This window comes from Oculina patagonica, chromosome 2 (genome assembly GCF_052425735.1).
Source record: "Oculina patagonica isolate OP01 chromosome 2, crgOcupat, whole genome shotgun sequence".
NCBI classification, from domain to species: Eukaryota; Metazoa; Cnidaria; class Anthozoa; order Scleractinia; family Oculinidae; genus Oculina; species Oculina patagonica.
Genome location: NC_135759.1, coordinates 16,344,019 through 16,361,157, shown reverse-complemented (window position 1 = coordinate 16,361,157; position 17,139 = coordinate 16,344,019). Strand labels below are relative to the sequence as shown.

Here is a 17,139-nt window from a genome sequence, read left to right as displayed (position 1 = left end):
CATGCAATAAATTATTGTAGATAGCCTTGTTAATAAAATTCCTTTAAATTGGAAATTTTCGTATATTTACCTCGTACGTTTGTGCTTGCTTTCAGGAACTACAAGAAAGCTTGCTGAATGATGTAGATCACAGTCCAGGAGAGACAAGACAAGTGAAGAGGTCAAGCATACAAGACAAGATAGTCAGAGATTTTTCGTAGAGGTAATTTTTCAACCTACAGAGAGAATATCGCCTAACGCGTAGATCAGCAATTTCGCAAATCCGCAAAACAAAATTTAATAGGAGTCAAAATCCAGTTTTCACAATTAAATAACAGCAAAACAAGACCAAAAAGAATGGGTCTGTTCTGGAAATATGTCTAAATCATTAATAGGCAAATGTTGAAAGAAAAGTCACAAGCGTTTTAGAAAAACCACTTTCCATCGACCGTTAAGAGATCAGTCGTTTAGTTAAAATTTATTTTAAGCTTCACAGTTGTCAAAAAATTCGCGAAAAATGCTTCGACTTAAAAAAATAGCTCAGTATACGCTAAATTTTTCAATGTAATCATAGAGCCGAATTATTGCCGCCATAAAATAATGTAAAAGAAGATGTCATTGAAGCATGTAAGCACATGCGTTGATCACATGTTCTGTTGCTTTATTTTATAGCGGCAGTGATGCGTTCTGTGATCATAATAACTTCAGTTTCCGTTTTTGTCAGAAAACTGATCCAAAAACTTGTCGTTATAAGGTCTTATAAGCTTAATCTTGCAATTTAGTCGTCTGTTTCGCCAAATTAAATATTTGATAAAGAGTTCTAAGGGGTTTTCTAAATACTTGTTTAGAAAGAAAGTATTCAACAAACTTAAAAGTTTGTTTTTCAAGTTTTTGAATTATTTATCTACTGAAGTAACAGTATTCATTATAATTCTTGGCAAGTTTTGTCTTAGTTTTTTCCTATTGATAATTTTGTACGATCAAAAGTTTTATGCTTTAAATTAAAGTGCTATGTAATAATCATGTATTCGAGTGTTGTAAATAACTTAATTGTTTACTTGTAATTAGTCAATAAAACAAAGCAATCAATAAAATGTTTTTAACTTTAATTGTCTTTTATTTATTGTCTATTTCACTTTATTGAGTAACCAATTAGTTTAAAAAAAATCGCGCTTTTAAAAGGGACCTGGTAACTAGAAGAAATGTAGGCTATCTCTTTTACTATATTTTGACTATGTAGGGTTGCCAAAAAGAAAAAAAATTCTGCGATTTTGAACAGAGTCTAGTCCGAAATCAAACATATACTTGGTATTTTGATGGGACGAATCCGTTTGCACAGTGCTGGATTTTTCCCGCCAAAAGACTTAGTATATTTTTGACTCAAAACCAGACACCATTCAAAAGAGCAGACTTTTTTTCCTAAGGGTAACTTTCCCGCCAAAAGACTTAGTTTTTTTCGACATTTTTTCTGGTCCCTTTCAAAAGCGCGAAAATTTTTCCCGCCAAAAGACTTAGTTTTTTTTTCGACTTTTTATGCGGTCCCTTGATAAAACTGCTTGACCTAGAACAACAACTCGAAACGAGATTTGGTATCTTTCCAGAAGCTGTCACTAGCCAAAGCAATTCAAGACATCTTATTTTAATAGAGCTGTGCTTTGCTGTGGTTTTCTTCGCTTGAACTCGTTGATTACAACAAGCTTTCTGGTGTCGTCTTAGAACCTGAAAGAAAAAGCACATAACGTCAAATGAGAGGTAAATACCTAAAGGAGTAGTTTGTGTAGCTTCAGTTTTCAGTCACAATTACCGCCAAACTATATAAAGCTACTTGTTTTTGCTGCTGATTGCATTCCGGGATTTCATGAAAAATGACTATAAAGGATTTAAAAATTCGCTGAAAGTTTTCAGTTTTGATCGTTATCTTAAAAAATGGAAGGAGTCAGTAGTCAGTTAAGGCATATGTGACATTTTAATGCGCAACAGGTTCTTGCAGCAAGTTGAGTGAACATTCATCAGTTCATCGAGCAGACGAAGGAAAGTAAAACCAATTCCTAGCCAGAATAGTCTGTTACTGTGATTAGATTCACACTTTAGGCTTAACTCTTGTAGTCCAAATTGCTAATTCTCCTTACTTTCTGTCATAGAGTCTTAAAAAGTACGTTTTGAGAATTTGGCGCCGTCCCCTATTACTCCCGACTGTAAGTTCTGCTACTTGTTTGAAATCTTCAGTATCGTGTTCTACAGACGGTACAGTTTTCAAAAAATAAAAATATATAGATAAATGAAACAAACAACCAAGCCGCTCAGTATAAAAATTAGAAAAGCTGGGGAAATTAGCAAATGTGTTTTCAATACTATTCGGGTACACTACTTCATCAGTAGAACATACGAGCCTCGTGTCTCTCTGATCTTTTTAAAATATTACCACATTTCATTTAACCGATGCTTTCCAATATTTGAACCGGTAATATCCTGATTTTAGATCAATAAATTCACGAACATAAATTTTAGGACGATTTAGGTTAAATAATTATATTTTTAGTCCACAGTGTTAAGTTATCGTATAAGAGACAGGCCAATACTTAATCAAGTGTCAAGTTCGATCTCGATATTGAAATTCTCCAAACTGTTGCCTTACATTTCTTCGAATGGTAGCTTTAGGAATTTAGTGGCACATCAAGAGAATATTAATGTTTATTCTCATCACTTATCTACTTGAGCGTACATGAATATTGCACGCAGCGAGAAATTTAGTTTTAATAACACTTGTTATAATCAAATTAAAGTCACATACGAAACACTGAGAAAAAACGACAGAAAAATCGCCACTGCCTCTGCCACTTTTAGTATTTTCTTAACAGCACAGCATACTAAACAGAGAAGCAAAAAAATCGTTTTACTATATCGTTAGATCGTGTGTTTAGTTAATAATGTTCAAAATTTCAAGAGATTGTTCACCTTTTCAAAAAATTATAAGATAAAAAAAGAAATAATCAACTGAACGGGTTGAAGTTATTCTCCGATTTTTTTACTTAAGGAGGCTCAAAACAGTTTTCAGTACTTTCCAGCTCTCTTATAACTTTGATAGGTCAGTGCTACAAATATTTTTTAGTTACCTTATTGTTACTTATTTTCGCGGGAACGTTATTTCGCGAAAATGGAACGGGCATATTTTGCAGGACTTAATTTTCGCCATTTGGCTAAAAAGACGTAATTACCATAAAAAATATAATAAAAAACGTTAAAAAAGGCATAAATTTTCGCCCGGGTCTGAATAGGGTTAATTTCGGGATTTTTTGAAAATATGTGAAAATTTCTCGCGAAAATATGTAGACAATAAGGTACCACTACAAAATGTTATCAAACAAATGCCCAATCATTGATAAACAATTGCAAATTGTTGTTATTTTCTTGATGTCACTGGAAACCATAGCAACGGTATAACCTGTTAAAAAATACCCTTTACTTTACCTTAAACTTTCAAAAATTTAAGGTGGCTCTGAAACCGCTCCGGAGAATTCTTTTTTTACTTTGCAAAATGTTGTATCTTGACATGCTTGACATGCTGATCATTATTCAATAATAAAAAATAGGGTCACCGGACTCTTAATGCTAAAATTGCAATAATAAGCTCTTAATGCTAAAATTGAAATGAACTGAATTCGGTTGGAAAGCATGCAGCCTAGCTTTATTGTATTCTTATTGGTTAAGGCCATTTTTAAAATCTTAGAAAAGTCTTATTGGTTTCCAAGCGACAGAAGTAACCATAGCAACAAAAAGGATATCTGTTTAACTCTGAACAAGGCTCAAAATATGTACTGCCTGAAATTCTTGGTTCGCGGATTACAAAATCTGTTCAAACAAGCTCAAATGAGCTCCCCAGCTGTTCTCGTTAACGCGTATCTGCTACCTATATTTCTGGTCAATGGCATATGTGCTCATATACCATTGATCATTTCAGTGGTTGTCAGAAAATGTAAATTCAAAACAGTCAAAACAGTCTTTTAGTAACCAATCCGCGCCGTACCCGTCGTGCGCCACAGTCCAGTCTTTCGCGCCCGAGTTTAAATTGGTAGGTGTTCGCGCGTTTGATATAAATCTTGAAAAGTTCATTGATTGATGGTCTACGTGAAGCTCTGTTGCAATCTATGCTTGTTGTCTCCGTATCCCAATCGGCAGGTATATGTCCTTTCTTTATCGTTTGTTTTCTCATTTTACCTTTGTTGTGCGCCTTTGCTTCCGTTCCTCTTGTAGTTTAATTTAACTGTTTGTATTTAATTAAATTTTGTCCTAAAAACGACCGGTGATTATGTCATTTGTTGTGAGTGGAATAAAAATCATTTAACGTCGTTAAGTTATTTGCTGGCGCGTTCGCTACAAGCCTCATTTATAATCCCAATAACTCCATCAAACGCCTTGCTATCAACAACGCAAACGCCGTTTTTGTAGAAAGTGTAAATTGCGCTAATTTAGTCTTACTCAAAGTTGGGGGATAATGTTTTGTCTAACGTCGTCTACAGATGGACAATTAACCCAGTGAACTTTGAAATATATCAGTATAAAAAAATGAATTAAATGAATTAAGACTCTGAGATGCACGATCGTATTCGAAATAACTAGACACCGTCAGTTGACATGGAAACCTTTGTTGCTTAGCAACCAAAACCTAAACTATGGTAATATTTTACAAAGTGCTATAAAAAAATAGAATTATCTTTGTATGAAAAAACTGAATCCACCTTCTATTATGATCCTTTGAATATACGGGGATGACGAAACATCTGCTTTGTTCGTTAATTAACCAGGCTATCGAACTGATTAATTCCTATTGAATTGATTAGATCCTCTCGTCTCTCGTTTAAAGGAGCTACATTGCATTCAGTTTATTTCAATTTTAGCTTTTAGTGCTACGGATCGCACATCTTGAAAAAATTGGCAAGGTTTTTCAAGCTTGTTTGTTGTTATCTGTCTTAATCTTTGTCAGTCGAAACCACCCTTTGTTATTTTCTCAATTTTAATTACGTCCTTAATTTGGTGTTTTTCTTTGTTAGAAAACTGTTATTTTGAGTTTTCTTTCAATTTGGAAGAAATCAGACAAATGATTTTAAATATAGTGACATTGCTCCTTTAAGTCAACTGACCGCCCGACCCCCACCCCCCAACTCCCACAGTGTAGTTTGAATAATGGGTTTTCCAGAGCGAAAAGGGGACAAAAGTGCCTTGATACGAACGACCCTGATACATAAACAGAACGACAGTGGAAAACTGTACTTACCGAATGCTAAGCTGCAGATGATGGTCTTTACCACTAGTTTGCAAGCAAGTTGTTCCCGGCATCTTCAGTGAAATAAGACTACATATAGTCCGTCTAACGCTGCAGAACAAAAGAAAAATAAATTATTAGATAAATGAGGACTTATCAGTCATCGTTAATAAAAGGACTGTACCAGGAGCCCATCAACCTGGCTGTACTTAATGAAGTAAATGTGGGAATGGACAGAACCACGGGGAAATCAGGCCACCATATACAGTATACAATTTTTCAGATAAAATTCAACTACTATCTCACCTATTGCAATATCACAAAGAATTTCTTTTCTTTTCTTTCAGGTTTCGAGTTCTTCCAGAGAATCGTCCCAGAAACGAAGCTGTTTGGAAAAGACAGATAATAGTTAAATTTATTCTAATAGGTTTTTGACGGTCAGTTGTTAAATCGTAGATTGGGAAAGAAATTGCTGGTGATAAAAAGAGAAGAAGATTGGTTCAGCATCATTTAGAGTCCATTTCACATGGAATAATTTAATTTTCTGTTGCCTTGGTAATAATAAAGTTTATTAATTTAAAAAAAATACAGGGTGCTAAAGACAGACCCCTTATAATACAGCTCGCAGCAACCAAGACAAGGTTTAATCGTTGACTAATCTAGAGTGATTCATAGATTAGAACAGGGCTCCTCGGATCCCCACTTGTAAGAGATATAACTTTTGAACACTACACTCACCTTTACATTACTTTGTTACAGAGAGTAAGCTCAGTTTTCTTTTCTAATCTTTGATGAGTTCTCTCTCGGCTCGGTTCCATCAACAGAGAAACTGTCGGAAAAATTAAAACAAATATAAATGCATCTATGACTTGTAGTCTTAGTTGATTTGCCCATGGTGATTTGCGTAAGAGTGTGTCTCAAGTCTTTAGAAAGCGGCTTAGCGTGTCAATATATAATTACCTGTACTAAGAAATGTACATTTTAATTTGAAAGGAAAACTGAACTCACCTGTTACAAATCAATGACGTAGAGATGTTACTTTCCAATCCTTTGCAAACTGTTCCATCGCTAGTAAGATCACTGAGAAACTATTTAAAAAGAGAAAAATAATTAAATATTTTATGCTGGTAATCGGAGGAGACACCGTGATGGTTGTGCGAGGCGCGGTAGCCTAATGGTTAGCGCGGTCGACTCCAAGTCGAACGGCCCGGGTTCGAGGCCTGGCCGGGGCGCTGCGTTGTGTTCTTGGGCAGACACTTTACTTCCAGTGCCTCTCTCCACCCAGGTGTATAATGGGTACCGGCGAATTTACTGCTGGGGGTACCCTGCGTGGCTGCATCCCATCCAGGGGGGGGGGTGCATCTCCTAGTCGCTTATGCTCGGCCGGGATAGCTCCGGCCTGTATGAGCTACTTGGCTGGACACAGACTTTCTTACTTTTACTACTACCGTGATGGTAACGTTCGCACTATAGTGCGCAGAGATGTTCCATGCAGACGAAACAGATTGGACGTTTTGTGACGTTTTACATGCAATAAACAATAGCGTGAAAAGCCGGGCAACTCGGCTGAATGACACGATGCAGAATAATTCATATAAAAAGAACCAAGTGTCTTGTCTCAACAGTCTCGTTTCTGGGGTCTACGTATCCTTTAAGGAATTCAAGGAGAAGGCTTAGTGATAACGTGCTAAGGAGCCAATGAAGAAAAAAGAAAGAAATGTAATAGTGCTCACCTATTGCAATGATATAGAAATGACTCTTTACAATTATTGTTCTGAAGAGTTTCGTCAACAGTTTCACACGTCTGGGCACCTGCATGTGAAAACGAAACGAAGTTAATCGGTTAACTTGCAGATAAATAAATAAATATTAAAAAAAAAAAATAAATAAGTGATGAACAGAGTCAAGACAAAATACCGGTGGGTCATTTTAATTCTTAACTCGAAATATAAATTCTTCTCTTTATTCCAGGGTCCATGATTTCTACAGCTACAATGCAGTTTGAGGGGAAAATTGTCAGCACTATCGATTTAAAATTACGTGCGATGAATTAAGAAGATGAGTAATTTTGACGAGTGATCAGGAAATTATTCGCCAATCTACAAGGACATGTGATACAATGTGTCAGAAGCCAAGAGATAATAATTAGTATAAATATGCACAAGAGCCCACAACTTCTTGTCGACTTTTCATAATATTTTAACTAGCCATATGTAAACAAAAACATTCGACTGTAACTTCGCTCAAGCAATATTCTTAGTCTTAAAAAAGGCCATACACGAACTACATTTCTTAACGATTTGAGGCCATTTCGAAAAGTGGAAACAATCCAGGCCTAGCAAATTAACTGAATTGTTTGTTGTAAACTTCAGGTGCCAGTTAACGAGAGTTAGTGCGGGCCATTTGCTTGAAAAACTTTCCTCAAGTTTGTGTCTTACGAACCTTCTTAAACAAAGCGAGAAGTATTTTTCATTCTACCGTACCTTCTAAGTCGTTCCAAGTTTCCAACTCTGTATACAGCAGAAAAACGCTTTCCCAATCCATAACTTTAGCGTCCTTTGAAGTGAAACGTGGCTTGACGAAGGAAAAGGTTTCTCACGTGCAATATACTTTGAATAAATTAATTTTGCATAAGGTGTATGTTGCGATTGGTCAGATGCAAATTAGGACTGGAAAAGCACGAACTTGTTTGAAATGCAAAAGAGATAATTTTGTTTTTAAAAAATACATCTTGCAGCGTTTTATCCGTTTTTCTTCCCGAAACAAATACCGATTTTCTCCCCTTAAAATGCAGATGATTAAGTAATGCCCCCGACAGGAACTAAAAGAAAAGTTAACTATCCTCCCTCGAAACGCAAACCATCCGCCGGCCAGCCTCCCTCCCTCCCTCCTTCTCTTCCTCGTCACATCAGAACAAGTACTATAAACACAGAACCCTCTATTTGAAAACATACGTTCGCCTGATCGTATTCAGACAAAATGAAAGAAACTCAAATTGAACGCATTGTGATAAGCAGTGATACTGTATACAAGTCGCACTAACGAGATTTCATTTGCTTGTTTCTCAGTTGGTCATGAAGGGGACCGGGTATATTTTGACAAATGTTAGTCGATCCATTTGGCGTATTCCTGCCACGAGATTTTAATTTCATTATTAGGGCTTATGTTTTTCTAATCCATGCATGTGAAAGAAAAGACTTAAAGTTTATTTTTTCACAAAACTATTACAACTATTTGACTCTTTTAAAGTTTAAACTGACTAGAACCCCCAACCTTTTCAGCAGCAAGACTGTTCTTGTTTTTGTCCCTAGGACACTGAGTAAAAATTGCGGAAAAACCTTTAATTAGATATTTATTATAACAACAGTAAGCAAAAACAAACAAAAAAGACTGATTTATTGGAGTGCAGTGGGGCTTTATGACGCAAACGGTGGGATACTACGAACATAACTCAAACCTCCCTGTCCTCGTATGAATGCGGAAAAAATATCTTTTGCCTTAAAGGTGTCTAGCAAGCGAAGTACAATAGACAAAAGAGCTCGTTATATAATAAAAATCCAGTCTGTTTAAAACTCCCTGGGTAAAACGTTTGTGTCAGAGACGAGCGACATCGGAAGCAAAACTAAGACAAAATATAAAAAAACTAAACGCATAAAATTCCTGCACTAATTTGAATATGGAGTCCTAAAACACTGAATGCAGTAAAACGCCGCAATTACGGCAATTACGTAACTTATCACTGGGATACACTCTATTTAAACACCTGTGTATTGTTAAGTTATATTTTGTTTATCATAACGTAATATTGTCTACAATGGCCATTGTAATGCTGACAACAGTTCCTCGTTATTTTATTTCGACGCGAACAAAGAAGTTAGGATATTTATGGACTCAACCAAATATTGCTGTGTTCTTTATTATATCATACTGGATACGCCGGGTACTGAATGCGGAAAAACTTTTGTGTAGCCTAACAGCATGAACAAAACAATAAAGTGAAAATTTATTAAACATCACCAAGAAACCTCCGTGTTTACCCCTGTTATGAAAATTACGAGAAATATTCGTGGCTAAGGCATCTGTCAGCAACATGCGAAGATTACGTATTTGTTGGAAGCTACAAAATTTTTGTACGTTGCTATAAAGTCAAGTGTAAAACCACTGAATGAAAATTAAAGAAATATTTTATTCAAAAAAGGGAAACCAGAAGCATTTAATTTCATAATTTAATTAACATTGTGTTTTGTTTTGTTTTGTTTTGTTTAGACCTTTTGTACACGCGATATGCCTAAGTACCGCACAGCAAGCGCTTAATTGTCGCTTGCATACCTATGCAAAAAAGATGCCATTAAAAGGCTGGCAAGGTAGTTTTACTTAGTTCAGTTGAAAACTCAACGGATTGAGCTTGCAAGACCTAAGCAAGTTCGAAAACTTTGCATTGTAGCCGATTGCTATCCAAGAGAAACGTTATTAATTAAGAGGTACGTATTTAAATGATATTTTTTATGAGTTTCATTTAACGCCACTTGCTTCCACGTTAAGAACATTAATTTTTGTCAAAGATTTCTGTACATTTAATTATATTTAATTTTCTAAAATTTGATGGAAGTTCGCGACAGTTCAGTTAAGTTTTAAGAGGTTCAAAAGTTTGTTTTTTGTCAATTTTTTATATGATTGGCAAACTTTACTGCGAATTTAGAAAGGAACTTATTAAGAATGGAACCTATCCCCACGAAGGTACTTTGCTACGTGAAATTCAATTCCCCCATTACGCAATCGGGAAAACTTGAATGAAAACTTCGTCATGGTACCTTTCGGCTACAAGAGTTATTCTCGTAACTTGTTACAGTGCATTTCTTTTACTGTCATGCACTTGTAAGAATTTGGAGACATCGAGAAAATATCTTTTTTCTAATATTTTTTTCGTCGATTGCACGTTGATATCATAAGGCCTAGAAAGAAAAAGATAATTAAGTCTTGTAATTATCTTTTTTTATGCAGTTTTAAGTTTAAGAAGTGTTTTAACACTTCTTCTCGGCTCACGGTTATATCTTTGAAACGTCTAATGCGTTTTTTTCCTTTCTATAAGAACAGGCCATGAGGACCATTTTCGTTTGGGGCTGCCTCCTGGCTGTACTTATCGAGCCTTGCATGTCGGACATATACATGCATTCTCCGCCAGGATCCAACAATCGCTTGAATGGCAACCAAGAAAACGTCAGGAACGCAAACAGATTGTTTGATTCACAGGTAGGGTGAATAACAAAAAAATCCTCATTGGGACGGCGTCTTTACTGCCTCCCTTAGCTTGCTATTTTCTATTTGAAGTTGAAAACAAAAACTAACTTTTAACAAATAATCATTCCTTTCCTTTTCTTTTTTTCTTCCCTTCCCTTCCTTTTCTTGCTTTGCTTTGCTTTGCGTTGACTTTGCCTTGCTTTGATTTGCTGTGCTTTGCTTTGCTTTGCTTCGCTTCGCTATTCTTTCCTTTCCTTCCTGAACTAAATGAACTGAATCATGATTGAATTGAGTAACCATTACTGATGTAAACCGATTGCATTTTATAATTTCCTTTCCTTTCTTTTGTTTTCTTTCCAGAATAATGGCAAGGCTGGATACAATGTCGGTGATTCCTTGCATAACAACCCTGGAGATAATATTCACGAGATCAGGCAATTACCTCAAGTATGAATTGTACAAGTTTAACTGATTTGTTATAAAGCATACATGGCGCAAAAGTCGCTGTTTCTCTGCCAGTCTCTCACCAACCCCTTTTGTTACCATTTCACTTCTTTTAAAATTTGAGAGCCTCCCCGAAGGTTTTCGTTCGATGAATGATTAATGCTTGCTTGTGCACCTATTGCAAACCCATAATCTTGCACAACGAAGGTTTTTAATCTCTTTTCACTCCCAGTCAGGTTTCTAGTTCAAGCTTTTATAAACTAGATAGTATACTCCATGAAAATAGCGTACTCAATAATCTTCATTTGAATGGTCAAATTGGGTTTCATCATGTACAGGACTAGTCTGAAAATTAAGACCCCTCTATTTTCATTATTGCACTGCCTTTGCCTCCAAGTTTGTGTTGTTATTTATTAATTGTTTTGTAAATTTGGTCATGATCTACTTCAGGAGTACTACATGAGTGGATGCCATGAAAACGCTAAAACTGAAGTAGAAATCATGTGGACAAATCAACACGGGACCGGCCCAAAGACAGACGACAGAGTGGAAACACAAGTTATCTTACAGTACATGTGTCAGGCATTTCCAGAAGAGAGGTACCCCTACGGCAAGCTTCAGCACATTGATGTGAACAAAGAGTTTGAATATGATACGATTCGTAACGGTCAAACACTCAATACACAGGATTTCAGACACGGAAGCAGGGAGAGGGATTACATTAGAAAAGACCGCGGACTTCACGAGCCGGCTTATTACTATCAGGCGTATTTCCGCAGAGAAAGAAACAAAGGTAGAAGTATTTTACTTATATTAAAATGTAAATTCTATGTTTCTAGGTTTCTAGAAGTCTTGTGCCTGTTTCGAGGAACAGACGACAAAATAAAGATTCAGAAATAGTAGAAATCGGGAGCATTTGGAAAGGAAACTACGATAAACACTGTCATACAGTGAAATTGACAACCTGTCAGTCATCTAAAGTTTTACTGCCAACATCAGCGATCTTTGGCCCGCCATTCTTATCACTAATGATTGGAAGAATACCTTCATATGAAATATTGGCTGTGCAATTAACATAATGCGGATGCCTGAGGGACGTTATATGCCACACTTATAGTCAAAACTGTTATGCGAAGAGCCCCATCCTTTTAAATTCAATCGATCGGTAAAGGATCGTAAAGGACTTGAAATATCGCATTCAGATATCATGGACATTTTTGGTGTGCCTGAGTTTCAAAAGTTACACACAATTAGCAGTAAACGGTGAATTCTAACTTGGTACTGACATTTTGCTTTTTGGAATCTTAAGGTTGCAAAATGAGCTTTGCACTAGTTATGATTCCTGCTCAAAACATCATGCGCTGAAATTATTACTGGCTCTTTTGGTCACAACATGAGTGTATCTTTGAAACAAAATTTCAACAAAATTGAAGCGATGCCTTTAGCTATGTCCTAGGTTTGTTTACCGCTTTATAAGCTTTTATTTATCCGATATATTTTTTACGGCACGAAGGCAGTTTCAAACGGGTCATTTAATTGCTTTTGTCCTTTCTTTCAAAAATGGAGCCAGGCGCCAAAACAGATGAGTTCATTCATGCATTCATTTAAAACGGTAAAAGCAATGCAATGCGTCTTGAGCATGAACCTAACGCCTTTTGCTCATGCCATAGGTTTGTTTACCGCTGACCAACAGCTCAAAGGCGATCTGCCGATTCACACGCGACAAAACCCTGCAGGAACAAGAAGGGGCTTGGAGGTCCCCGAGGAACGCGATTACTATCCCTACTGGGGGCCCACCCCGTGGAAGGACATTGCAATCATGGTCAGCAATCAAAAGACTGAAGATTTGATGAAGAAATACGTCAACAGTTCTGAATATGGATTCAAATGTAAGTTTTTGTTAAGCAGTTCACCTCATGCTTTAGAAACGAATAGGGGCCTTTGCGTAATGGTTAGCACGCCTGATTTCGCAACGAGCAGTCCGAGTTCGTCAAGACACTCACCTCTTACAAAGCCTCTCTCCACCCAGGAGTATAAATGGCTACCAGCAAATTATTGAGGTAACCTGACAGAATGCTGGGGAGTAACCTGCAATGTACTAGCATCCCATCCAGGGAACAGTAGCAATAATCCTAGGTGCTCCATACATTGTCTTTCTTCCAACCTGATGATCTGGAGGATAAGTTTATATCCAGGCCTTTGTTTTCTTACATTTACTTTTGAAGGAACTGTGTCACGAATTTTAGCTTAGTATAGGCATGGAATAAGGCCATGGCAAATTTGGTGAAATAAAACGATAATCGATTTAAACAGTGGAGGAACATCTTAATAACACAGCAAATACAAAAGAAGGAACGGATGGCCAAAAGTGAAGACGATTGAAATGGATTGCGATATGAGTTTGCTGAAACACTGTTAAGCTGAACAGTTTTCAAAGTGATCTCGTGTGCTTGTAACTTTAAATTATAACGCCTGGGAGACACATGTAATTGTTATGAAGTAATTGGTTTGTCATTTAGTTCCAAAGACGTTATTTTTTGCAAACATTACGTTTCATGGCGAGTATTTGGCAAAACTTAATAAAATAAACTAAACTCAGCTGTGACACAGTCCCTTTATTTTCTTAATAATTTTCTTGTTAGATATGTGTATCATGCCAACTAAGCTAGCAGGCAATCATGACTGTCCAAGAGACGAAGACAATCACCCGGCTGCTAGCTGCGTTGCCAAGTACATTACCGCCGCGTCGTGTAAAGCCGCTGGGGCGACGTGGACGAAATTCATCACCAACTACTTGGAAAAAACCGAGGGAGTCTTGAGCACTTGCGGGGAAGGTATAGAAATCGCTAGAGGCTTACCTTATGAGCCACAAAAACATTCGCAAGGCTCTGATGGAAAGAAACAGTACGTTGTCTTGCACAAACCCCCTGATGTGATCTACGCCCCATCCACTGTCGTTAACCACAACGGAATGAACATGGAGGGCAAGTTTTCGTCCTACAAGTGGAAGGTGCCATGTTTTCCAACCAACACCACTCAGCGTTGCGTGTTACGTATTAGGTGAGAAAAAAGAATTCAGCTTGCGTTTTGTCGATGTCAGTACGTTCCTTCAAACGCAAAATAAGATACAGTGAAGATAATTACCCTGTAGCTTCATTTATTAGAACCTTCTTAAGGAGGCTCGATGTAGTTTTTTTAGCCGAAGGGTGGTTGTTTTGAAAATTAAAATTATCTAGGAAGCCAACGTTCGATTTTTGCCAAAATAGACTACAATGATCAAATATGGCCAAATTTTAATTTTTTGCCCGTCACTTAGTCACAAAGGTTACTATAGCAACGATTGACGTTTTCTTTAAAAACCCAAAAATGTATGGAAACCTATAAATTGTGGTGCAGTTTTGTTAAAAAAATTACTATGCCAGTGTACTGAAGCTATAAGCAAGTGATATTATTGTGATGGCATCAGGAAAGTTAGGCTTGCTTTTTTTTTTAAGTTCTGCCCTTGGGACCTGGAAAAAACAGCTAAAAACTAATAACGGCTCCCCACTTCCTTCAACAAAAATTTCCTTTATATCGTCATCTTGATGCTCTAGGCACATTTCGTGTACGAGCGAGAGGACTTCGCTGATTTTAGTACTTTTTATTGAAAAGCAGAAACTTTCTCTTGAAAGTGTCTTTTTAAGTTTGACCAAAACCCCGTCTGGCCAATGACTTTTTTTGGACGAAAACTATTAAACTTAACTTGCCCGAGTATTGCCAACTTAATCTGTTCCCGCATAAAAATAGCTTTTATTTGAGATAACACTGCTTCATTTACAGGCTCCGATAGTGTGTAAATTCTTCTCTGTATAGACCTTCTGCTCGTTAGATAACAGATGTCTCTTTTTCCACAGGTACAACATTACAACTGCTGACGTTCCGCGAGAGTTTGATGCCAGTAAAAATGACAAGTTAGTAATATTTGCTTCACATTTTAAAATACTAGGACTATGTCAATTGATCATCTTCCAAATTATTAACTGTTATTTTGGTAATTTTAACTCTTAAGTATCTCAACTCATCTTCATTTTGCATCTCATCTCATCTCATCGATCTCAATTCCATCTGATCTCATCTCATCTCATCACATCTACTTCTTCTTCCACGTAACTCACCTCCTTCAATGCTGAAGATTCTCGTGATTTTCATCTCAAATCCATCTTATCTCATCTCATCTCATCTCATCTCATCTTAATTCCATCCATCTCATCTCATGGTAATTACATAATAAACAAACAAACAAGTGATAAATCGCTTTTGTTTTTCAATATTTGTTACTCCCACAAGCCTAGTAAACAGCGTAACGGAAAAGGACTTTCTTTGACTTTGCAGAGTTAAGAATAACCCGACAACAAAAACAGTTGATGGTCAAACCGATCTACAACTCGCTTTGAACACCGCTCAGCTCGGCCGAACCTTCGAGGATAGAAGCCACGTGTTTCTCCTGAAACCGAGAATTTACCTTCCTCCGAAATTTCAGCATTCCAACATCTACTACATCGGAGGAATGGGAAAGAGAGGAAACATTGTGCAGACTTATCCAGCCATGGAATATCGCTTTAATCCTGAGCGCATCACAGTTACAACAGATGATGTGGTGTGCTTCGTTTGGTCTGGTGAGAATACATTGTTACTTCTAAGAGAAAAATTAAAAGAGGCAAAGTATGACATGGCAAATTCACGATCGGAGCAACATTGGTTTTAGGAAAGCACTTTTCTGTAAGAAGTATTTTTTCTGCTTGCATGAGTTTGTTTGAACTATTTGGAAGAATCGGAATAAACGTAATAAAAATTCGAAATCCCTTTTTTTTACTTTTGGGCAGCAACAGATCTTTTTCGCTGCGTATGTAAATTGCCCATTTTAGATAATGTGATACTCTCCAGAGAGTTGTTATTTTGTCCATCTGGAAATTATTCAATCATTTCCACGTGAAGAAGAAAGCAGAAAGGTCTCTGAAGAGTCCCTTGGCAGGGACGAAACGCGGCGTCAGACTAGCGACGAACATTCGTAATAGACCATTTCCGAGTTACCCTTCGCCTCTCTAAGTGCGAAACCATTTATATGAAAATGAGTTTTAACTACAGGTCCATTTTCATGCAAATCAAATCAAACAATCAATGACAATTAAGTTAAAAACTAATTTTACCAAATAATGGAAGGAAATGCTCGTTTGTCGTTTGGATTGATGCCTGAATACTCATCAAAACTCGGGATTTAAGACTAACAGCCGTTATTCATTTTTAGGTTCAAACAACAATCCAGCGAACAACGCCGGAGAAGGACAAAGAGGTAATAAAAAGAAACTGCTTCAATCACTTTCATGCATTCTCCGCAAACAATTGTTACAGCCATCAACTGTATCTTAAGCGCTATCGTAACTGTTTTAATGTAAGTCATGTAACCGTATCTCTTGGTGGCCATTCTTGGCAGTCCTAAACAATGCAACCGACTCTTATTCATCATATTGTTAATCTAATAATCATCTGAAAAAGTGATGAATAGGTACTGTAACAATTGATCTTTGCCAGTGAACAATCACTGTGCATCCGCTGTTCGAAAGGTTATTTAAAACCCGGGGCTGGGTTAAAAACTAGTATCTTTAAGCCTAAATTCATACCGTTTCTGTTTCTTTTTTAGGCTCGGACCGCACCAATGTGTGTTGGGTAAAGGAAGGATGCAGCTCTCTCAAACCAAAAGCTTGTTACAGCTTGCCCCTTGATGTGGTTGACTATCCTGATTTCAACGCTAAAGAACTGAATCTCCACCTTAACCAAGCGTGTCACACTGGTGCTGACAAACTACAGGCTCAGCTCAACAACGCCCCAGCCTCCTGCAACCCGCCGTGTTTCCGCATCAAGAAAACTGGGGAGTACTGTTACATGGGAACGCGCAATAACAACTTCTCCAACCGACGTCACATTGGACAGATCACTGTCATTGATGCTAACGTGGCCTCGCAATCGTGATTGGACTCTGCTCATTAATTAACCACTCCAAAAAGAACACTGGTATATTTACTAGCGCACTTAGCTTGCACCGAGTCGCACTGACGTTTCTTGTATCGAGGGATTTAGAGTTCGTTTCGCAATGATTTCCACAGCAGCTAATGATAATAATCTATGTAATAACGTACTATTCGAGTTTCTAGGAATTAGAGAAAATAAACAAGGTAAAAGTC

At 37.1% G+C, this 17,139-nt stretch overlaps 1 protein-coding gene and 1 long non-coding RNA gene across 5 annotated transcripts; one reads left to right on the top strand and one right to left on the bottom strand.

Annotated features, from left to right (window-relative positions):
• Positions 1–1,096: 1,096 nt before the first annotated feature.
• LOC144643239 (uncharacterized) lies at positions 1,097–15,296 on the bottom strand. 3 transcript variants are annotated; one of them, XR_013568872.1, is made up of 7 exons: positions 15,076–15,296; positions 6,973–7,051; positions 6,248–6,327; positions 5,978–6,068; positions 5,546–5,624; positions 5,252–5,350; positions 1,097–1,698 (listed from the first exon to the last, which is right to left on the bottom strand). It is a non-coding gene; the product is annotated as an uncharacterized LOC144643239 (long non-coding RNA). The 3 variants fall into 3 exon arrangements; XR_013568871.1 differs by lacking the exons at positions 5,978–6,068; positions 6,248–6,327 and having other exon boundaries at positions 1,097–1,676; positions 5,248–5,350; XR_013568870.1 differs by lacking the exons at positions 5,978–6,068; positions 6,248–6,327.
• On the top strand, positions 9,291–17,139 carry LOC144643189 (protein DD3-3-like). Of its 2 annotated transcripts, none has more exons than XM_078502369.1 (10): positions 9,291–9,720; positions 10,334–10,489; positions 10,838–10,924; positions 11,372–11,714; positions 12,592–12,810; positions 13,564–13,981; positions 14,815–14,871; positions 15,293–15,576; positions 16,206–16,250; positions 16,599–17,139. In XM_078502369.1, exons 2-10 carry the CDS (start codon positions 10,337–10,339, stop codon positions 16,925–16,927), a joined length of 1,935 nt encoding a protein of 644 aa, XP_078358495.1. In that variant the 5' UTR covers positions 9,291–9,720; positions 10,334–10,336; the 3' UTR covers positions 16,928–17,139. The 2 variants fall into 2 exon arrangements, with proteins under 2 accessions (XP_078358495.1, XP_078358494.1); XM_078502368.1 differs by having other exon boundaries at positions 10,329–10,489.